General features: G+C 38.8%; 1 protein-coding gene across 1 annotated transcript in view; it reads right to left on the reverse strand.

The window, feature by feature from the left end:
- Positions 1-24,221, reverse strand: part of LOC120526187 (protein kinase C-binding protein NELL1-like) — a 1,449,010-nt gene that overhangs the window by 947,450 nt on the left and 477,339 nt on the right. The window contains exon 7 of the mRNA XM_039749219.1: positions 5,753-5,835. Within this exon, the coding sequence (XP_039605153.1) occupies positions 5,753-5,835 (83 nt within the window). The remainder of the gene's footprint in view (positions 1-5,752; positions 5,836-24,221) is intronic.

Genomic DNA, 24,221 nt, shown 5'->3' on the forward strand with positions numbered 1-24,221 from the left:
GCCTGTCTTTCTCACTTATTCATGTGTTCTTTCATATACGAAGGTGGGAGTGTGTGTTTATGCATATACAAATGAGTGTGCATACACTATATACACATATACATTTTCATTTGCACACTTCCTTTATAATTGCACTATCTTGTAACTGTTTATAATGTATCTTGTTTATGTTACTCACATGATATTTTTCTGTTGCAAGCAGTCCCAAAGCTACCAAGTTACATTAAGAGCTGGTGAATAAAAGCAATTCTGATTTGGATGTGACAAGCTGGCCTCCTATTTGAGGTTGGTGGTGGCTTTTTGTCCAATGCTTACTGAATTGTTCCATCCCCCAAATCCAAACCTTAATATGTGACAAATAGATATAAAATCAAAACTATCACAGAGTTTTGACTGCATTATTCTATATCATAAATATTACGGAGAGCGGTATATACTATATAATGATAAAAGAATCTGAAAAGACTATAAAGCCAGCATCCTACAATGTGAGCAAACATGATACATTTACTCCACTTTAATCAGTTGATGGGTGAAAAAAGACCCAGGGCTATGTATGTGCTATCCTGACTGCTTAAACTGGATTATGTGGGTGCCAAAATGGGTGTGTTACGAATTCTTCCATTTTTACAAGTGTTTTATTCTAGATCATAATTACTCTTATTCTGTCTTTCTTTTTGTAGTTGCCATAATGCAGCCATATAATCAGGTATGCAGCTCAGCTTGAAGACACCAAACAATAGCCAAGCTTGCTTGTTAAATGCTGTTGTTGGTTTACACTCTCTTTCATCACTAGCTGGATCATGCACCCTTGTTTTCTAAAGCTGTGTTGTTCGCCCTATAATGTATAATTAAATTTTGTTTTCTGGGTGCACTTTTCCCTGTAAGGCCAATCCTGCAGTGTATACAAGTCATTATCACTGGTCCCTGCTGAGTCCCCTCTCCTATGTACATTAACAATTCATTCAATTTACAGTTTATTGTCTCTCTCCATAAGATGTGTCAATTGGTCTTTAAATGTCATACAGAAAATAAACTAATTGAACATATTCCATGACATGAACTATCTTTCACATATTTCCACTTTTGGCCCTAATAATTAAACTGCACTTACATAGTAATTTAACTGTTAAGTCAGAATGAATAGGTGGCTTAGGGGCTGGGGCACTGGGCTCTAAACCACATGAATGCCTACCAGACTGAAAGCAATTATTACAAAAAAAACAGTATTTACACAATTATAATGCATTTTGATCCTTTAGGTTACCCTAGAAAATATAACAAACACATGAAACAGACTAATTGCCACTACTTTTACTACTTCTACTGTTATTCTAGTTATATACAACATATTATGTACTATAAAGTAGTGTAATTTAGTCCTAGATATCTAGACCATTACATTGGTTCTTTATAGATGAGAAACGGCTTAATCCAGTATAGGTTTAAGAAGGGATGAGCAACTATCATGACAATGAACCAAATGAGACAGTCCAGTTACGACTGAGGATATTAGAAGGCTTAAAGTGTAGCTCAGATCTTGGTGTACGATGGAAGAGTATAGGTTTGTGGGGCATTAGGATTCCTTTTGGAACAGAGGGGACCTGTTCCTCCATGTTGGGTTGCATTTAAAAAGAACAGGTACCAGTGAAATGGGGAGGCATATGAATAGGTAGGTGGGGGTTGGCAGTGCAGTGAGGCTCAAAAACAGACAGCCTACATCTGGTTAAGTGGCAGCCTTGAAGTTAGAAGCCAAGTTGGCCACTGTAGCCAACTGGAGTTCTTCTTTGGTTCTACTAAGATGGTTCTTCTGTTATCAAATGGTTCCAAGTTCAAGTCCTGTGGCCACCAGGTATGATGAGCAGCAAACATGGCTGTCACCCTGAACAAATTCTTCAGCAGGCACGGGTGGCTTTTTGTAATGTCAAAGGATTATAAATTTACCAGCTAAATTCATCCATCTTTGAAATGCCAGCATATTTACAATATTTGAAAAAACATTTGCAGGAAAGTGCAGTAGAAAACTCTGCTGGTGCACAGACTCTGAACTAAAGAGTTCAAATGTAAGCCTTTGCTCTGTCCATAGTGGTTCTGCACATTCTCTATGTGCCTGATGGGTTTTGTATTAGTACCATTACATTCACCTTTCCACATTTTAACCAACTTATTCAGTTTAGGGCCGGATGAGCTGGTGCCAAGCCTGGAAGAACTTGGTGGGATGCAGAAATCAACCCTGGATGAGACACCAGTTTGTTGTATTGCACTCTTATACACCACTCAATCAGCCAATTATCTAAGCTTAACAAATTACGTTGCAAGTCACAAATAAAAATAGCAGTTGAAAGTTGTTTTAAATTTATGCATACATTGTCTTTAAATTGTAACATAAAATTAATTGATTGGTAAAAATGTTTCTTTGTTATTTGGACTTCAGGCTTCATACATTATATAGTTTATGCATACATTTTGTCATCTACTAATAGAATATAAAAAACGTTTGTTTTAACAATGTGTTGACACTGTAGAAACGGAACAGACATGAAATGCGTGTGTTCCAAATAACGATCTATTATTTCCACTCTAAAACTCCACTTCACTCCCAGATACTCAATCAAGGCATGAGCTGAGAGAAGTTCGTGCACGCTCTAAATTGGTGGGGGGATGGAATAGCCGGCTGCTCCTAGCTTCTCTTTATCAGCACATTTAGAGGGCAAAGGACGCTGGCAGAGAGGTGTGAAGGGATTTAAGAAGCGATTTAAGGTGGGACGGAATTACGAGTTTTTTCGTAGGCTCTGGTAATTCTAGTGTTAAAGAAAGAAAATTAAGAAGATCAAAAAGAAACTAGTTGTAGATTAACTTTATACAATACGATATTTACTAGTGTAGACTGCAGTAGATTTTTAACAGCAGTAGCATATATTCACATATTTAATGCTATGTAAATAATTAAGCGAAAATATTAATTAATGAATTAAATCTGCACTTAATTACTGTGGGTGGATTAATTTATATTCCTAAATTTAAAAAAAAATCCTACAAAAAGATGAACTTCACATATGTACAGAAATCCGAATTTTAAAACTCATAACCATACAAAACTAATAATATTCAAAATTACACATTACAGAGTCAAGCGTATGCATTATGTACTTGGAAGAGCCAGCTAACTATTTAATGCTCCTCACTAGATAGTGATACTTGTTGAACAGAAGTATACAAATACATTTACTAAAAGTTGTTTAGTGTTACTGGGATCAAAGTAGGGTATGGGGACTGATTAGATTGTGACGTGTGAGTCCCTGTCTTGCACCCCAAAACAAGAGGCTGAGCCTCTGTACTTTATTAAAACCACCTCTATTCAGCTTGAAATAGGAACAGCACGGTTATTTATTGTAGCAGGATCTGCCACTCTCCTATACACAGACACAGCAGTCAGGCAGGGTCGTTGTGACGATGCAGGTTCAGTGCATGCTCCCATCGTCTGTCCAGGAGCCTTTGAACCCTACGCCATCAGTAATGTTACCAATGAGCTTAGCAGTGAGGCACAACAAAGCAAGGGGATGGTGCAAAAGTGTAAAGTGCTTTTATTTAAGAACCAACAACATCGAAAAGTCATTAAATAAATAAAGTGCAGTGTCTTCCAAAATCATCATCAAATAAATAATCCATAAAATCAGTTGTGAAATGGAAGTAAAAAACAATAAATAGAAAAACAATCCTTTAAAAACGAGGTTAAAACACAATGCAGGACGCAGTCTTTTAAAACAAAATCAAAAGCCTGGTATCTTTTACTTGGCGTCTCTCCTGTTTCTCTGTTCCCCTCAACAGGAGAGTCGCCCTGTCAGCAGCTGAAATTTTCTCTACTCGACTGGTCTGAAGGCTTCAGTTGCGCACTCACCCCAGACCGAGACTTGGTTTCTTTGACGACCAGGACGCTCACATCAAGGATTTCACCAACCAAGCCTCCCGACTCTCGCTGCCTTCACGGCCTTACGCGGCCTTTTGTCCTTCAACTGGTCACGCCAGCTCCTTACTTGCTCAGCTGGAGGCGACCGCTTCCTTCTGCCCCCACCGAGTGTTGGCTAAACACCCTTCTTGGGGCTCACCTTTCAGCTTCCTGCCTGCAAGCCTGCACTCGCTCGCTCACTCACTCACACACACCGGTTCTCTCACCACACTGCTTCCTGCTCTCCAGCAACCTTCGTTTCTTTCTCTCCCCCTTAGCCGACTCACACTTCCATTTATCAAGAGGGCATGGCAGTCGTGGCAAATCTGCAGCCCTAGGAACAACGTACAGTTTCCCATCTGTGCACAGGTGAGAAACGGCCACTTCGCGAATCGCCCCAAGAACCGCTTCAGCCACACAACCACCACACCCCCTCACCAAAGCTGCAAGAGCACTGCTTATTTATTTAAACCTGGCCTTTGACGGGAGCTGTGGACCAGCTATACCACAGTCGTGGCCAGGTTAGTGGCAAAATAATACTGTTCCCTGCATTAGTAATGTTCCCTGCATCACCCATTGACGACAGGCGCTTATAGCGTGACCCTGATTGGCTCAGATTTGCTTCTGTGGCAAGCCACTGCAGTGCTGGGATCCTGCAGTTGCTCCGGCAATGGATAAGCTGTCTTAAACAGACAAAACTGATCACGCTTTGGGGCGCTCTTCGGCGTGTCATCCCAAAAGAGTTTAGATAGATAGATAGATAGATAGATAGATAGATAGATAGATAGATAGATAGATAGATAGATAGATAGATAGATAGATAGATAGATAGATAGATAGATAGATAGATAGATAGATAGATAGATAGATAGATACTTTATTAATCCCAAGGGGAAATTCACATAATCCAGCAGCAGTATACTGATACAAAGAAACAATATTAAATTAAATAGTAATAAAAATGAAAAGAATTAAAATAAAATTAATGTTCGCATTTACTCTCCCGGGTGGAATTGAAGAGTCAAAGAGTTTAGACACCTCACAAGATATATATATATTTTATAATGAGATAACCCTTTATATTGCACACCTCTAGGAGGAGTAGAAACCGTAATAGGCAGAGGATTTGTAAACCACATGTCATACTCATCTTACTATGATCACAGGAGACAGAGTTCATATCACAACATGGCAAGAAAACCAACCACTGCAGAACATAATTTAAAATATCTCTGGGTTTACAGGCTCTCTGAATAACATTTAAGGATCAAGTCCCACTAGTAGCGATATACAGTCTATAAGAGGCAGTTGAGGTCAATGTCTGACACTGCTGTTTCTAAACATACTTTTTCCTACAGGTAATGCAGATTATTCTGATATGTGCTGTAATGAAACTGTACATTCACTTTTGTAAAAGTAAGCATACCAAGGCATTTATACATAATTTGCAAAAGAAAATTCCCAGGAGTATTTTCATTGTATAATAAGTTAAAGCAAATATAGTCCTTTAAAATTAATAGCAACATATTGCCACCTTACTTTAATGCTATGGGCAAGTAGTAATCTATTATGATATATTTATATGCAATATAAATATGCATATCGCTCCATGAAACATTCCCCGTTGAGACGACTACTTCCAAGAGGCTTTTGTCACCACCAACTGTGCCGTCACCAGTTATTTAATGTTTCATAAGAAACCTTTGATTCATACTGCTTTATTATTATGCATTAATAGGACAACAGCATTAACTCCAGACTCATTAGTGCGGAGAATTCATAAATGAAGCAGAGAAATGTACTCACTTTTATGGTCATTTTAGCAAGTAGCTCTTGCAGATCCATGATACCTTGCACAAGACTCAGAAAATCACTGCATGTTGGGCAGGCTCCATAAGAAAAAAAAAAAACAACAAACAAAAAAGAATTATGAAGCACGCTAAGACATTAAAACAGTATGTGTTTTTAAAATATATTATGTATTTGCCAGGGTGAAAGAACCAAAAAAAAAAGCATGGGATTTAAAACATACCAGTACCAGCTTTTCAATTTTGTGCAATTTACACAAACATACTGTATATGTTTATGCAGATATACATACATATATATACTGTGCGTGTGTGTTTTTATGTATATATACATATACATTATATATATATATATATATATATATATATATATATATATATATATATACACACATTTAAATTTTTAAAAAGATATTTAAAAAAATGAATCCTTTCTTTTCAGAGAACATTCACAAAACTGAATTAGAATCAGTGGTGATAAACAGATAACATGGCATACCTTTTTCAAACCCACATAATCCAATTCAGCATTTTTGGGGACTGCAGCCTATCCTGACAGCCACACGTACAAGGCAGGAACTAACCCTGGGTGGAGCACCAATGCATCCCAAAGGCCACTCATGCACACACTCACCAAGTGCCATTTTAAAACTGCCACCCTAACACACACACTCATACCTGAGTACACACAGAAACAGATGCTTGAGGGAAAAGATGGACAAATGAATTTGAGGTTACATGTAAAACAGCACAAAATACACAAGGGAACAGTACTCACATGTAAGCACTGTACCATGTGTCGTTTGATTAATCATTTTGACATTTAAATCTTCCTTCTCATGAGAATGACTTTTTTGAATTAGTCTATCTGTCCCTAAAACTTCACAGGAAAGGGGTGATCTTTCTCAGGACAGGCTCAACTTTCTTGGTGCCATGGCTACTGAACTCTCTAGTCCACTTATTTCCACAAGAGAAAGGTGTACAGAAAACAGCTAGTGACAATGTCCAGATCTAATTATGCAACTCTTAATGCGATGCAGGAAAACAATACAATTTCGGGTGACAGGCGCTACCAGTCCGGTCAAACATTTCGTTGATTTGGGGGATCGTGTTCCTATGTACTGCAGGCAGTCCAAATTCTTCCAACATCCTGCGTTGCATTTTGTTATAGCGTCTGGACCACCCTATACATTTTTCCAGCACACCATTACTGACAATCAACAAAAAAGAGCAAATGGAGTAATTCCCACGACACAGATGCTTAATATTTTCAGAATTTTTCCAAATATGCAAAAGACAATAGAAAAATGTAAAATAAAATTAGGCTGGAAAAATAGCCCAATATATTTTATTCATTGTTCACCCATGGAATACACATACTGTATGTATAATATTGAAGAGATTTGCTGTGTGACAGATCTTGCTTCAATCACTTTTGATGCCCTTCCTCCAAATACATATGTGCTTTGCAGTGAAGTATGCGGCAGATGGTTGAGATTGTTCTACCCTTTATATAGTTTCCTGTGTGTTAAGATGTGTGAAGATACCATTACATCATGCATTGCTTGACTGCATCACTGTCGTCTCTGTTGAGTGTGTGTAAATTTAATTCAGCTCTTTCTGTTTCTGTTCACTGTCTTTGTGATTAGTCAATACATTGTACACAGTTCTTATTTTTTTCTCCTAATGAAGAAGGAAATTTGGATAACCAGTGAGAACTTTGTTTCTTTGAAACCCCGCTATTATTTAGTGAAACATGGCTCAAGATAAGTTAGACTTTTACAAAATGAACACTCACCATCAAACATCAAAAGATCTATTGAAGCAAAATGAGCCTAACAATAAGCACAGGACCTTTCTTTGTGTCCCAATCAGGAGTGGTAGCAACATGTAGTGAAGGTGCCAACAATATAAAATGATTTTAATTACACTAGCACCACAAGGAGAATGTCTGAATTAGCTTATAACTAAAAAAAAAGACACACTATGTCAGGCAAATCTAAAATCTAATGATGAAAACAGAGCTCAACCAACCATGACTTTCAAAATTAACAACAATACTAAGCAGCCACCAGTAAGTCCAGTTCTAGATATTGTCGTGCTTACTATTAATTTCCATCCCTTCCTAGCAAAAAGTTCATGTTTGCCTTAAAAAATTCTCTGAGCATCATTTTAAGAAGTCTCTTTTATTTTTTATTAAATAAAAATAACTGTAGATACAGTAGAAAACACATAATTTATACAATCCAATAGTGAATTGTTTGAGTACTAACAAAAAGCTAAGGTGGCTTTCTGATTTCCATACTGTCACAGGGTGGGTGTCAGGGTGGGGTTTGGTTTCCATGACACAGTATCTCTTTGCTGAAGAATACATTTGCTATGCATTAATACTTAGTAATGCTTGAAGGGAAAGCATACCTTAGACAAATGGCAACATGTATTAGGGAGTAGAAGGCAAGACTGCAACACAAGATGCAGAACTTTGAGAGAAGACTATAACTCTGTTAACAATTAGCAAGCTAATATTCTGTTGATGGTAATCAATATATTGGTTGTGTTTTGTTAGTGGAATAGAGTTTGCTTAGCTAAAATTTTCGAGTACAAATGGCAGAAATGAGGTTCCTACCCAGGGTTGCTGTCCCACTCATAAGACTCAATGAAGCAATATGGGAGGACCTCAGAATAGAATCAGTGCTTCTCTGGATCAAGAGGTGATGATTTGAAAATAGAGGTCCTGGATGCTTCCCTTGGGAGGTGAACACAGCATGTCTCTGGCAAGATACACCTGACCTGGAAAATGTCTGGAAAGTGCTCCAGAGAAAGCTTAAAATAGTGTGAACTGGTCATTGCAGCTCATAATGCTTCCACCATGGCCAGCATAAGGATAAGCAGAGTACAATACAATACAATACAATACAATACAATACAATTTATTTTTGTATAGCCCAGAATCACACACGAAGTGCCGCAATGGGCTTTAACAGGCCCTGCCTCTTGACAGACCCCCAGCCTTGACTCTCTAAGAAGACAAGGAAAAACTTAAAAAAAAACCCTTGTAGGGAAAAAATGGAAGAAACCTTGGGAAAGGCAGTTCAAAGAGAGACCCCTTTCCAGGTAGGCTGGGTGTGCAGTGGGTGTCAAAAACAAGGGCGTCAATACAATAAAATACACAGAACAGAACAAATCCTCAATACAGTATAAAATAATAAAATTACAAGTATGGAGCAGAATTTAACAGTAGATGATATTACATAATATGATTTAGATTTGTTCAGAGCCCTGGAGACATCAGCCATCAAGCTGCCTCCCCCATTTCTCCATTCCACAGCTGAAACAGCGCTGGGCCAGCCAATTTTATGAAAGGACCCCTCTACCCCATGATTCCTGTGATCCTCCATCAGGGATCACTTTACCTTAGGCAGGCCAAACATCTTGGTGGGATGGCCGTGGCACCAAGTGGCACATATGAGTACTAAGAAGAGAAACAGAACAGGTGAGGGTAGTGAAAATGGCTATGATTATATGTTTTGTTCTTTTGTATTTTTATGTTATTTATAGTTTAGAACAGTTTAATTACACATCTATATTCTTTATGTAAGGAAGAGCTGCATATGCTCAGTAATTGTATGCGCTTTGTTTGAAATAAAGGAAAGACTCTTTCTTTCTAGTGTGAGAATCCTCTTTTCAAGGTTTTTGCTTTTGATTTTGACTGCTGTTTTCCCCTGACTATAAGCCCATGTTGCTCTTTTAATTTTGTAGTGATCTCAGCCTTTTGTTAAAATAAAGAAACTCTACTTCATTTTGACTACTCTCTCTGTCTGTCATTGGAAAATATCTCTGTCTTACTCAAATACAACTTTCATTTTTTTTAATGGGAGGACTGAATCAGTGCTCAACATTGTGACTTTGACACTTTACAGATCTCCTTAGCAGTTTATTGCAATGGCATGGTAGAACTTCTTGATTTCTTGTTGTGGCCAGTCTTGTGTGAATAAGCTGCATGGTTTTTATGACTTACTGCTGTGTGCTAACTCTAAGTGGTAAGAAGGTTGTTTGCCCAAACACCCTACAATTAGGGATACACCTATGGACTTTTCCCAGATGCCTGACTTGCATTAATCATTTCCCATTTTAGGGTGGATGATAGAGTAGAGCCAGTGCTGCTCTGGATTCAGAAGAGTTAGCTTGAGTAGTCTTGACATCTATTCTTAAGCTTACTTCTTGCACTATATTGTTGCAGTCAGTTGTGCCCAATGTTGGTAGCACTGGTTAAAAATGAGACAGAGGCAAACCAGCCATAATGGAGAGCAGGACATTATGGCCTCCATTAGGACTGGTCACCTATGGTTACATTTGAATTTCCAGTTAATCTGTAGTGTACGTTGTGGTCATGTTTTTGAGTCTGAAATATCCAGAATAATGCATGCAGATTGAAAAAAAATCCAGGGGCCTCATGTATAAACGGTGCGTACGCACAGAAATGTTGCGTAAGAATGTTCCCACTTGCAAATTGCGATGTATCAAACCTAAACTTGGCATAAAGCCACGCACTTTTCCACGGTACCCCATACCCTGTCGTACGCAAGTTCTCCGCTCGGTTTTGCAGACTGGCGGCACCCAACATCAAAGCAGTGCTACTGTTCCTGTGTGGTTTATCTTTTTGTTTCAGATCAACATTACTGACGCGGCTTTATAAATACACTGAAATTAAGCACATATTGTTTATTAGTTAAATGCATGTGATTGTAATTAACCTGTAACAATATAATGGTCTTTAGCATTGTTACTCTCACTGCACCTTCTTCTTCTTCTTTCAGCTGCTACTGTTAGGGGTTGCCACAGTGGATCATCTTTTTCCATATTACTCTCACTGTACCACTTGGAGCAGCTGATCAAAAGAGAATTATCAGTATACAGCATCAAGCACACGCTGCCTCAGCCATGCTGTCTATTGAACTGCTTCTCACATGGCAAACGCTTCAAAACCGTTCCTGTACGGACCTCACGGTTCAGAAACAATTTCATTCCAAGAGCTCTAAACGCAATCAATCAGTCCATCAAGTGCTCCTTGTAGAACTGTTTGTACTTGTAAGTACAATCACCTCACTGTAAACTTGCACTACTGTTAGAATATTGTACAACCTGAGCCACTTTATAAAGCACGAATTTACATATGATGATGATATCATTTTTAAGATGAAATGCAGCAAAATATGTTTATTATAATATACAGATAAAACTTGAACTTTATTTAAATAATCTATTGTCACACACGTGCGAGTAGGAGGCAGCTAAAGGGCTCGAGTAATTGTAATAAAACATCTGACCAGGGAACAGTGGAGTGCGCTGACTGTCTTTCTCAGTTCCCTACAGACCTTCTCCGGGAAATCCTGCAAGATTCCGGCGCCTCTGAAGAGTCACTTCCGAAGCCGGCCCCTTTGATGACGTCACATCCGAAGCCGGCCCCTTTGATGAAATCACTTCTGGTTCCGGCCCCTTTGATGACATCAGTTCCTTTCAAGACCTTTAAAGTCTCCATCTTAGGCTACTATAGCCAGTTCTGTTTTGGACTTTGTGATATGCACATCGTGTGTTTGATAAAGAAAACCCTTTTTCAGCTGGGAAGAACAATATACGGGTGGCTGCCCCAAACCTTTATAATGTTTTGGACTGTTTTTATGACAGTGGCGTAGCTGGCAGGATGAAGTCCCAACAGAAACTGGGACTCGGACATGTAATTAACCAGGTAGGAAAGTACCGGGGCCAAGTTTCTGGGTGGGGAGTGCGTTTGGGGGTCAGGAAGGATTCAGTACAGGCTCCGCTCCTCAAATACAACCCCGGGCTTATAACTTACCAAATGGAGAATGTGAAGGGGACATACAGGCGTAGGCTGGTTTCTGGGGATGAAACAAAAAGGGCTTATTATGTTCTCTCGGAGGAGAGAGCTGAGCCGCCCATTGGGACTGAGGTCCTAGATAAATATGGGCTATTCCCAGTCCAGCAGGTAAAAATAATAAAAAACTAGACACTTGATCCAGAGAGATCAGTCCAGGAGCAGGCTATGGCCCACTGGGAGCTGTTGGCTGTGTGGCTAAGGCCATTTGAATTAACCACCTGTCAAATAGTTCAACAGGTAGCCTGTTTCCTACTTTTAAAAGGCCTCCCTAAAAACTTTGCCCAGCCGGACTGGGGTGAATTCCATTCTATGGAAAAGCTTATAAAGCTCTTGAAAACACCCGAGCCAGTCTCAAAATCTGGGAGAGCAGAACAGCCCTCTAGTGGACTTCCTAGAGATCACGTCCTACTGAATAAGTCTGTTACACATAATTTGGAGCCTGTTTCTGAGTTCCTGGGCCACCGGGCATGCAACCTACCCAGGAGCGAGGTGGGATGTAGGTGGAAGAGGGGAGATAGTTTGTGTGCTCTTGCTAACCCCCTGACATGTTCAAATACAGGATCTGTAGTCATTAATGGTTATAAACTCCTTGCCCTATTTGATTCTGGCAGCAACGTTACCATTGTTGATTGCCGATATTGTTTACCGCGACAGAGAATTAAAAAAAAGACCAGTATTAAATGTATTCACGGAGACATCCGGATGTACAACACCGTCCTATGTTTCGTGAGTCAGGGAGGATCGCTAAAAAAACATCCCATGGTGATCGACCCTAATCCTCCCTTCTCAGTGATTATAGGACGGAACTGGTCAGAAAATAAATTCGGTAAACTATTGACTACTCCTGCTCAAAACTTAGGCCTTGTTGTAGATGGGGATAACTCATCTCAAGCTGTCTCCACGCCATGTACAAAGCCGGCGGAGAGAGATACAGAAGACCACGAGGAGGATGCGGAGATTCCTGGTCCGTCGCAGGCGAATACGTCATCCGTGCCTCAACGATTCGGGAGGAATCCCCTCCCCTTGAGGTCAGACCAGACCCTCTCTCCGACATTTACTTTCAGTTCAAACAAACACCGGCTTCTTTTAAAAGGGAGCAGTGGAACGATGACTCCCTAAAATTTGGAAAAAATGCAGTAGTCCTTGTCAATGGCCAACGCACACACCAGCCCACGCCACAAGGACCTCACTTTGTAATAGAAAATTATCTATTATATCGGGTCACGGACAATGGGGCGGAGGTTCGGAAACTGTTGTTAATTCCACGAACTTACCGGCGGCAGGTTTGTGAATTAGCTCACGCCCACCTCCTTGGAGGCCATTTAGGCTCCGATAAAACTTTAGAGCGGATTAAGCTCAGATTTTATTGGCCGGGAATTAACGAGGAGGTTCGCCATTTTTGTATTTCTTTTCCAGAATGTCAATTGCGGCAAATTCCTAGAAAGGACCGTGCTCCTCTCGTTCTCCTTCCCTTAATTGATGTCCCCTTTGAACGAATCGGGGTCGATATTGTAGGACCCTTGCAGCACTCAGCCTGAGGACATAAATATATATTAGTCCTCGTGGATTATGCGACCCGATATCCGGAAGCTGTTCCCTTTGCGCTCAGCTACATCTAAAGCAATCGCACGGGAACTAGTAGGAGTATTGCGCTTGTTGGTATTCCTAAAGTAGTCCTAATGGACCAAGGAACACCTTTTACCTCGGAGAAGTTCAGGGAAACGGCCAAGTTACTGAAAATAAAGCACTTAAAGACCATGGTGTATCATCCTCAGATCGACGGTCTAGTGGAGAGGTTTAATCATACTGTCAAGCAGATGCTTCGCAAGGTCGTCAGCGGGGATGGGAGGAATTGGGATCAACTCCTCACCCTCGTTCTCTTTGCCTATCAGAAAGTCCCACAAGCCTCTACGGGGTTCTCTCCTTTTGAATTGTTATATGGATGACAACCCCGAGGTATATTGGATATTTTGAAAGAAGGTTGGGAAGGAGAGGCTCTTCCCTCTACAAATATTTTGGAATATATCGCACAGTTACGTGATGGAAGAGGCACAAGCAGCACAGGCCCGTTATGATTGTGGCGCGACACTCCGAGAATTCCAGCCGGGGGATTGTGTCATGGTATTAATTCACACCTCTCATTCTAAATTACTCGCCCATTGGCAAGGCCCTTATGAAATTAAGGAGAGAAAAGGATACTATACGACTATTTGGTGAAACAACCCAATCATAGACCATCTGAGCGGGTTTATCATGTGAACTTGCTGAAGCCGTGGAAGGAGAGGGAACCAGATACCTCCTCCACTCAGCCCTGCTCATTCTTTGCTCACATAGACACCCTTAATTTCGGCGAGGAATTAACCTATAGACAAAGACGGGAGCTGGAATCAGCTATCCTGTCCGTCTCGGAGGTGGTGAGTGAAAAACCTGGAAGGACCTCTCTGATTGCTTATGACATAGTGACTGAACCAGGGGTTATAGTCCAAGAGCGCCCCTATAGACTTCCTGAGGCAAAGAAAGCAGAAGTGGAGCTGGAAATCAAGCGGATGCTGGAACTAGGAGTGACTGAGGAAAGTTATAGTCCCTGGTCCAGCCCAATTGTCATGGTTAGTAAGCCTAAAGGCAGTTGGAGATTTTGCAATGACTTCCGTCGGCTTAACCAGGTCTCCCTTTTTGATGCTTATCCCATGCCTCGCGTGGATGACCTCCTCGAGAGACTTAGACAAGCTGAATTTTTGACCACACTTGACATGACAAAAGGGTACTGGCAGATTCCTTTAACGGACTCCGCGAAGGTCAAGACCGCGTTCACCACTCCTAGCGGACACTGGCAGTATCGTGTTCTTCCATTCAGGTTACACGGGGCTCCTGTGCCTTTCCAGCGTCTGGTGGACAAAGTGCTCCAACCCCATAATGCGTATAGTGTTGCCTATCTGGATGACAAATTCATTTATTCCAGCACATGGAAGGAACACGTACAGCAGGTCACTGCGGTATTGCGGACACTAGGAGAAGCCGGGCTTCGTATTAATCCCAAGAAATGTTTCTTTGGATTGAAAGAAGCTAAATATTTGGGCTACCTGGTGGGTCGGGGTACTGTGAAACCACAGTGTTCAAAAATAGATGCCATTGTTAAATGGTCCCGTCTGAAAACCAAGAGGCAGGTCCAAGCCTTTCTCGGGTTAGCCGGGTACTACCGCCGGTTTGTACCTCGGTTTTCAGAGAGAGCGGCATCCTTGACTGATCTTACTAAGAAGAGGGCTCCTAATCATGTGATATGGACTGACAAGGCGGATGCTGCATTTAGTGACTTAAAACAGGCTCTTACATCAGCACCAACATTAAAAGCTCCTAATTTTTCTTTCCCTTTTATTCTCCAGACGGACGCTTCGGACACAGGCTTGGGTGCCGTGCTGAGCCAAAGCGTCGATGGTGTTGAACACCCCATCATGTACCTGAGCCGGAAACTGTTGGATCGAGAGACCAGGTATGCAGCAGTGGAAAGGGAAGCCCTTGCGATCAAATGGGCGATTACGCAGTTGAGGTACTACCTTTTGGGCCGGGAGTTCACTCTAGTGACGGATCATGCTCCTTTACAGTTGATGGCCCTTCACAAGGAGGTGGTTTCTTGACCTTCAACTTTACAAGTTTTCGCTTATTCATCGTAAGGGTTCTCTCCATGCCAACGCTGATGCTCTCTCTCGTGCCCATGACCTCTCAGTGCAGGACGCCGACCCGATGGGACTGGGCTGAGGGGGAGGCCTTGTCACACTATATTGTTAATAATTAAAGGACACGGTGTCGCTACGCTAGCAAGAATCTGGCGCTCCGTTCACGGATTGTTTCTGCCTGCGCTGTATGCTTCACTGGGACTGGCATAAAGGATAGAATAATTAAACATGTACTACGAAGATATTTCAATGTTCTTTAGAAGTTTTGAAGAATTGGCGTTATAAGCTTACAGATGGCTTAATGTCTATTACAGAGCTGATTGTGTGGTGATTGGGTATTTGAAGAAAGAAAAGGAAGGACAGGAATTGGAGGTTAGTACGTTTGAAAGAGACAGTACTGCCGCAATAAATTATTTTATCGAAGGTCGCGTACAATTACTGCACCACCGTATTCCCATGTTTAATAACATGCTTTAACTCCTATCATCATGAAAATTATATCACATATACATCTCCGTATTTTAGTTATTCGGAGAGCTGTAATATCATGAATGTAATGGATTCTGTGTCCTGTCAGAGGCAGAGAAAGCCAGTTTAAGAAGCACGTAGTGATTCACACACATAGAGCACATAGAACATCAAATACAAAACAAAGCATTTAATGTACTACTTTAGTTACGATGGGATTTGAGAAACTAGTAAATTAAACGATTTTAAGATTAAGTTTATGATGTTCTACTTTAATGACCAAATAAACTATGTGATTAAAGTGGAAATTTCAAAATTAAAGTTGACATTTCCTGCTTTTTCCCCACTGTGTGCCTTTTTTTTCTCTGTACCCTAATAAGCTTTCATATGACACTCAGACGGTGAGCTACGACTTTTCACGGCCACTTTGATATTCGACTCTTTTTTTATTTCAGGCACTGTGCGACTTTGTGAACTTGAGCTTTCGAGTTTCTCCGACACACTATGTCACTCGATCAGCTTCCTTTTCTTGTTTATACCACTGTTTAAACCAACAAATAGTACATTTTTCCTTGCCTCCACTTGGTATGTGCTGAAATTGTTCTATTTTCCCTCGTACTTTTTCCATTGTCTTTTCAAAGAATGCTGAGCTTAAGGGCTATTAATATTGATTTACATATTCAAAGAGGCTTAATTCTGGGAGTTGTTGGGGCGGGACAGCAGGCGCATGCATGTGCATTACTTTTCACGCTGACCGGCACTTATGTAGCGGAAGAACGTGGAAGTTGGCAAACGCAGAGATTCCTGCATCTGAATTTTTCTGTGCGTAAGCACATTTCAGCTTTTGTGCTTACGTCATATTATAGTGCGAATTCTACGCACGGCGTTATGCATGAGGCCCCAGGTCATTAGACCCATGAGGACAGTTTTATTAAGTAAGTCACCCTACAAAATACAGCTTTAAATTTAACATATCAAAATTAGAACATTTGCAATAATGTGTCACTATCTCACATTTCTTTTGGGCTTGATGTACTGTATGTTTAACCCTTTTTTGCAATTAACTTGTATTATAAGAGAAAAGATTTTGGTCAAAAGGAGTTTTTCATTTTATTAAATAATAATATAATTAGGGTGCTTTGACAGCATCTTTAAATCCTTTCTTATAGCACTAGAGCATCTTTAAAAGCCTCATGAACATAAACAAATATAATTCTGGCTTGGTGCTAATAAATTCAAAAAATACATTTTGGGTGGGCTACTTTACAACATCCATAGGAACGCAAAATGACATGAAACTCAGAAGCAGATGTAGTCGATAAAACAAATTAGTTGCTCCTAAGCAGAGTACATTGGCATTTACATGTGTTAAATCGATTATATTGTTGGAACATTTTGAATAGAAGTGATGAGCCTGAGGCATAACAGAGTGAAAACATGTCTGTGATCTGAAAAATACTAGAAGCAATATATATCAATGTCAATATATGCAAGAGAGCTCATAAATTTAAAAAAAAATATATAAAAGAACTTCATTTATAGTGGTCTGCCTGCTACTATTAGAGATGCACCTTCGGTCTCAGCTTTCGAATCCCGGCTGAAGACTCACTATTTCAGTTTAGCATATCCTGACTAAAGATGCTGATTAACTGTACAGACTGCATCTCTGTTGTTAGTCATTAGCACTAAAATATAAGTAACATGATAGTTATAATTTGTTACTAACCCTCACATGTTCTGTTTCTCTTCTCGGGTCTCAAATGTGGCACTTGGTGCCACTGCTCACCTGCCAAGTTGTTTTGCCTGCCTAAGGTAAAGTCATCGCTGATGGAGGATTGCAGGAATCATGGGGTAGAAGGGTCCTTTCATCGGATTGGCTGGCCCAGAACAGTCTCAGCTGTGGAATGGTCAAATGGGGGAGGCAGCTTGATGGCCAAGAACTCTGAACAAATCCAATTCCTATTATGTGATATCATCTACTGTTGAATTCTGCTCCGTACTTGTAATTTTTCTATTACACTATTATATTGTATTAAGGATTACTTGTGTTCTGTGTATTGTATTGTATTGGCCCCCTTCTTTTTGACACCCACTGCACACCCAACCTACCTGCAAAGGGGTCTCTTTTTGAATTGCCTTTCCCAAGGTTTCTTCCATTTGTTTCTTACAAGGGTTTTTTTTTTTGGGAGTTTTTTCTTGTATTCTTCGACAAGGTTGGGGGTCTGTCAAGAGGCAGGGCCTGTTAAAGCCTATTGTGGCACTTCTTGTGTGATTTTGGGCTATATAAAAATGAATTGTATTGTATTGTATTGTATAAGCGCAAAATATTCACTTATTAAAAAATGCAACACAAGCATGAAAACACTGTAGGCCTCCTTCCTGTTTTTTTACTAACAAAAGTTCAGACCTGCAGTGACACAACCATATAAATCTGGGAGATATGTATTTAGACTTAGTGTATTTGTGTACTTTAGTTAAAACATAGCCAAATAAAATGGTTTTAAATTATTCTAAATGTGAAATGAAAAATAGCTGATTAACTAGAACAACTGCTGAAAAAAAGTACAAGAAAGCACAGAGATGCAGAACGATATTTAAGGTAACATAATCTATCAAATTCTAACTTAGATGAGACACAGTTTAAAATTAATGTAGTTTTTACTCTTGACCAAAAAACATAACAATTCTGAGTTCAAGAATACAAAGTCTGAAAACTGTAAAAGTACACACACACACACAAATGCAAGTTCTAGTTTGACAAGCCTTTTCCATAAATTAGTGATGAGGTCAGAATTAGCCAATTGTGTTATGTCTGTCCCCAGACTGCAGGTGTGGGTATGATGGCTTTGGCCAGCATAAGCCTCTACTGTCTTAATAAGACTACCCATGGCAAACTGGTCTAAGAAGAGGAATTAGTCAAACAGGGACCCAAAGTTTCACATAAAACCCAGCACACTTTGAGGTAAAGTTCTTTGGTGTGTACCTAATAATCTGTACACACGCTTGCCAAGTAGAGCGTGAAGGATTTTTTGATCAGATTAAAATCCTGTAGAAAGAAGGGCATGTGCAGAATAAATCCACACTGGTTGGACCTTGGAATGTGTAATAGTCCTCCACTGGCAAGGAAGGAATTGGTGTCTGTTTAATATGACTAGCTAGATGTGATGTGATGCTGATGTGTGCATTACATTTGAGCCAAATATCTTAATTAAGAGTTTTGTTGCACCTAATCTAGAGATGCACGAACACAGTGGACTGGGTGACTGACTGTGGATAGCCAATTTATAATGATTTCAGCAATCTCTATAAAAAACTTTTATTTTATTACTAGCTGTGCTACCCATCTAAGACAGAGTAAAATCTAAGTAATCAACATTGATTTCAACCTTAACGTTTCTATTAGAATGTATTTTATAATGCATGTAGTGATAAAATGCATTGCAGTTGTCATTCCAACAGATGGCTGCATCACAAACATTTGTAGTAATAAAACGCATTACTGTAAATGTTTGTGATATGCCATCTGTTGGAATGATGAATGCAATGCATATGTCTCTGTTATATGCCTTTTGGTATGGGATTCACAAAAGCAGTGATGAACACACAAACACTGAATGACAAATGCAATACGTTTTATTACTGCAAATGTTTGTGATGCCCCATCTGTTGGAATGACAGAGACAAAGACACTTGTGCTTTTATTAAGGTGGATTTTCATTTTCCAGAATATATTTTAAGCTTGTAATAATATTTACACACATAATTTAATTTATCTAATTTGATTTAAGTTAGTACTCGTGGCTTAGTTCAAGGACATATTGTTTGAATAGAGATGTTAAATTTCCCATGGTTTTCCAAAATGCCTGCCAACCATCTAGTAATAAAATGCATGCTTAAAGACTATTTCTGCATTATGTGTGGTGCATAAAAATCAGAATCAACATGACACATTTATGCAAATGATAATCAAAAACAAAAGCATATGTAAAAAACATTGCAAGTTTTGCTGACTTAAACTGTATGAAGCTAAATGACCTGTCTGTTGACATGTCAAATTATTACACTAAACTAGAGTGCACATACACACAAGATTCTGGCTTCAGTGTCTTTCAACTTCTGCGCAGTTAATGTTGAAGGTCAGTTTAAAGGAATTTCAGACCACACAGCTTATATTATTGTTTACACTTAAGGCTTTATCAACATCTAAGGGTCTTGAGACCATTCTGTCTTCTTAGACAAAATAAGTGCACACCTCCACATAGTACCACATCCTCTGTAGTTCTGTACACATACTTGTAACACACATGTGGGGAATGATGGAAACGTGTGGATAAGTATAATAAGAAGGAATTATTTACAGTCTATTATCTGAAATTGAGGTGTGAGTTGATGTTAGATTTCTGTGCTAGTTGGTTACCATGTTTAAACACAGGATCATTCAAAAATGGATCTGTGGTGAAAGATTAACAATTGAGTTCATTGTTATGTCCTCTATTCTGTAATTACATTTATGATGTTTATTACCTGCATAGACCTGAATACAAGGAAAATGGCATCTTTGCTTGTAGGAACTTTCACACTCTCTCACCAGTTAAATCAAGTTATTGTTAACGGCTCTCTGGGTTTTGAAAACCACATTTCTGAAGTAATCAAGACAAACATATTAGTTTTACTAACATTGCCAAAGTCAGACCCTTCCGTGTCCTTCTCTGAGGCAGTAAGACTCTGTCACACAATCATCATCTAGCCAGTGGATTACTGCAATTCTCTTGTTAATGGTCTACCAGCTCCAAGAATAAGCTGAATCCAGTAAGTTGAAAATGTGAATGTCAGAGTTCTGACAATGATTACACTCAAAACTCTTTATGACTTACAAAGATGTTCATGTCAACAACCAAATTAATTACGAATTGCATGTTGACAAGTTGGATCCTCCAAGGCCAGACTTCTCAAAATTCCAAAGACCTATTTTGCAGATCTTGGTGAGAACTCATTAGGCTTTCTCACTTCTACACTGTGGATTTTTCTTCTCAAGTTTAGTCACAAACCTCTATCAGTGAACTCTTACTGATTATATTTTTATTCCATTTTCTGTAACAACATTTGTTAACCCTGATTCTGCCATACTATTCTTCAGGCTGTTCAGCTATTCAATTTACTCTTTATTTGTGTTTGCTTTAAACTATAACTGTAACTTTCCACTGAATGCTGCTTCTGTTTACTAGTTATTTGAAGAATATTCTTGATTGCTTTGTAAAGTAGCTTCTGATGGTGCATTCAATGAACAGCCCAATAATACATATTGAATAACTGGGATATGGAATAATGAATTGGATTTTGTGTTCAAGGTCTAAAGACTAGAAAATACAAGGATCTGTGTCTGAAAGATGGCCTGTCTTGGAAAACTGTATGGCCTATTAGTAGGTACCAGTAATATGAGAAACAAGATTGTTACCTACCATACATAGGTAGCATGAAGGTCTCCAGATTTGATTAAGAAACATATTGAAATAAGAAGATAGTTAATGTAGTTTAGTTGCAGAAAGAAATGTGAGAAAAAAATGAGTGATGCATTTGAGCTGCAGAAGTTCCGGAAAATTAAAGGATAGCTCAGAAAATGTAGGTTGAAGTTATACTGAAAAAGGGCATGATAACAATTGATCTTGAATGGGAAAATTGGTGCCACTTGGTGGAACTCTTCATCTGGATAGATTTATCGTACTCAAAGAATGTGTTGCCTGATTCATTTACCAGGTCTGTGCCCATTGTAAAAAACTACAGTGGATGGAAAAAAAAATCTGAAGACACTAGATATTAACGGGATAACTTGGAAGGCAATAGCAGTAACCCTGGACTGGCAGACTGCAGAGTAAATTCAAAAGTAGGAGCCAGTTAGTGTATTTTTATGTTGCTATGGAATCATACTATTCAATCATATGGGGAAATATTTTGGCAGAGGCGCAAAAACAGAGTTGGTTCAATACATACACGTAGTAAATGACTTGCAGGTAAATGAAGAGAGAGGTCATTTATCTGTTCTCATCCTCTCAGATCTGATAACATTGATCAAAATATTCTTAGAAATTGCCTTAAATTGGTTTGAATTGGTTTTAATCCTACCTGGTAGGAAGAAAATTCTTTGTTAGTTGTGGCAATTATATATATATATATATATATATATATATATATATATATATATATATATATATATATATATTTCCAAAAGGCTCCTGGGTCCACTGCTCTTTTCAATTTACATGCTTCTGTTAGGTCAGATAATCTTGGGGCATAACGTGAGCTACCACAGCTATGCTGATGACACACAACTGTATCAATAGCACCTGACGACCCCAACACTCTTGATTAACTGACACAATGTCTTACTTGTGTTTCCAAATGGATGAGTAGTAATTTTCTCAAACTAAATAAAGAGAAAACAGATATTTTAGTGATTGGCAATAATGGATATAATTTTTAGATTTTATTTTTTTTTCCAGCTATCTAGAGTTTTTTTTTTTGTTTTTTTCTGTCCTCCCTGGCCATTGGACCTTACTTTTATTCTATGTTAATTAGTGTTCCTTAATTTTAATTATTTATTTTGTCTTTTTTCTCTTTCTTCATCGTGTAAAGCACTTTGAGCTACATTGTTTGTATGAAAATGTGCTATATAAATAAATCGTTGTTGTTGTTAATTGTAATGCAAATTCTGTTTTGACATAAAATGGGACGTGCTGTCTTTGTGAAGTTATGTTTGATTGATCTGGGGAGTTTCCCAGCTTAGTCTACATGTATTTTGTAGAAGAGGGGATGTCACATGATGTGTGAAAGAAGAGTATGAATATAAGAGTTTAAGAGTATAAGAGTTTGAGTATGAGATTTTGTGCTATTTGTGCAGGTCAATTAAAAGGTTGCATCACAAAACATGATAAATGCCATATTGAAATTTTTAGAACCAGTGACATAGAAAGATTATTGATTGAGAGTCCCATGCAATATGGAATGTTTACTTTCTAGTATGATTACTTGCTAAGATGTACACTTTCATTCAATAGTAGCCTTAACCAAGAAAGCAAACCACATGTTTCAATGAATGACTGAAGCGCAGGAAGCTTTTACTCACTTAAAACAATTATTTTCTTTCTTTACCAATATCTGTCTACCTTTCATTTCATTACTAATTGAAACAGAAACTTTAAGTTTAGAATAGTAACAGCGGGCCATTTGCTGCTTGGGATTATGGACACATTTACAACACAAAAGATGCTGATGGAGAGGTGCGAATGGATTTAAGTTGGGTTGGGTTTATGAGTTTTTTGGTAGACTTTGGTAATTCTAGTGTTAAGATACTCTCCAAAGTTCTAGCTAGAAGGATTCAAAAGTGCTCTAAACACACCAGAGATCTTATTATCTTTGGACACAGAAAAAGCATTTGACATGGTTGAATGGGACTACCTATTCACCACATTGCACAAATTCGGGCTTGGCACAAACATGTGTGCATGTTATCAGACCTCTAAACCTCTATACCTCTATACATGTCCAAAGGCCTCTGTTTGTATTAACAGCATTATTTCAAATTACTTCACACTAGAAGGTGGTACTTGACAAGAATACCCTTCAACACAATTGCTTTTTGCAATCGCCATTGGTCATTCTCTTTCAAAATGTATCAGAGATAAAGGGGATTACCAGAGAAGGACTTGAACAGAAAATATCTCTATACGCAGATGATATGGTACTGTATATATCAGACCCACAGACCTCAGTACCAGCAGTCCTCAATGCACTAGCAGAATAACAAAAACTATTTGGACTCAAAATTAATTTGAATAAAAGTATTCTTTTTTCCAGTAAACTCTATGGCACAATATTAGACTGGACCTTCCAATTTATTTCAGCTGATCAGGGACAAACATCACAAATAAATATAAAGATCTCTTACAAAAACATTTTCTTAAGTTTTGACATGATTGTATGGAATGTTGTTTTCTTCAAATAAAATCAATAAAATTAAAAAAAAAACTAAAGTCATTAGAGCTATTTGCTGCCTCCTACACTTCTGTTTTGATTGGCAGGGAGAAAGAATATGAATTAGAGAAAATCTTGGATTCTCATTGATACGGTTCCACTGAATTTTATTTAGTTCATGAAAGGCTTATGGTCCTGAGGGCTGCTCATGAGTTTCTGCAATGGAAGTTCTTCTCCTCTTCTCCTCTTTAAGCCAGATGGGTCCATGTGGAATCCTAACCTTTGGGCGGGACTTTGGAATGAGTCTTTTATATATATATATATGGTTTAATTAACTCTTTTTTAAAAAGAAGTAGTTTCTTCTTCTAAACTGCACTAACTGCATAACTAGAAAACTTGTGAGGAATTCTGAATGTTGTAGCATTTTAATCTCATTGTTTCTTCACCATATATCATAAAATAGA

The sequence above is a fragment of the Polypterus senegalus genome, chromosome 1 (genome assembly GCF_016835505.1).
Source record: "Polypterus senegalus isolate Bchr_013 chromosome 1, ASM1683550v1, whole genome shotgun sequence".
NCBI classification, from domain to species: domain Eukaryota; kingdom Metazoa; phylum Chordata; class Cladistia; order Polypteriformes; family Polypteridae; genus Polypterus; species Polypterus senegalus.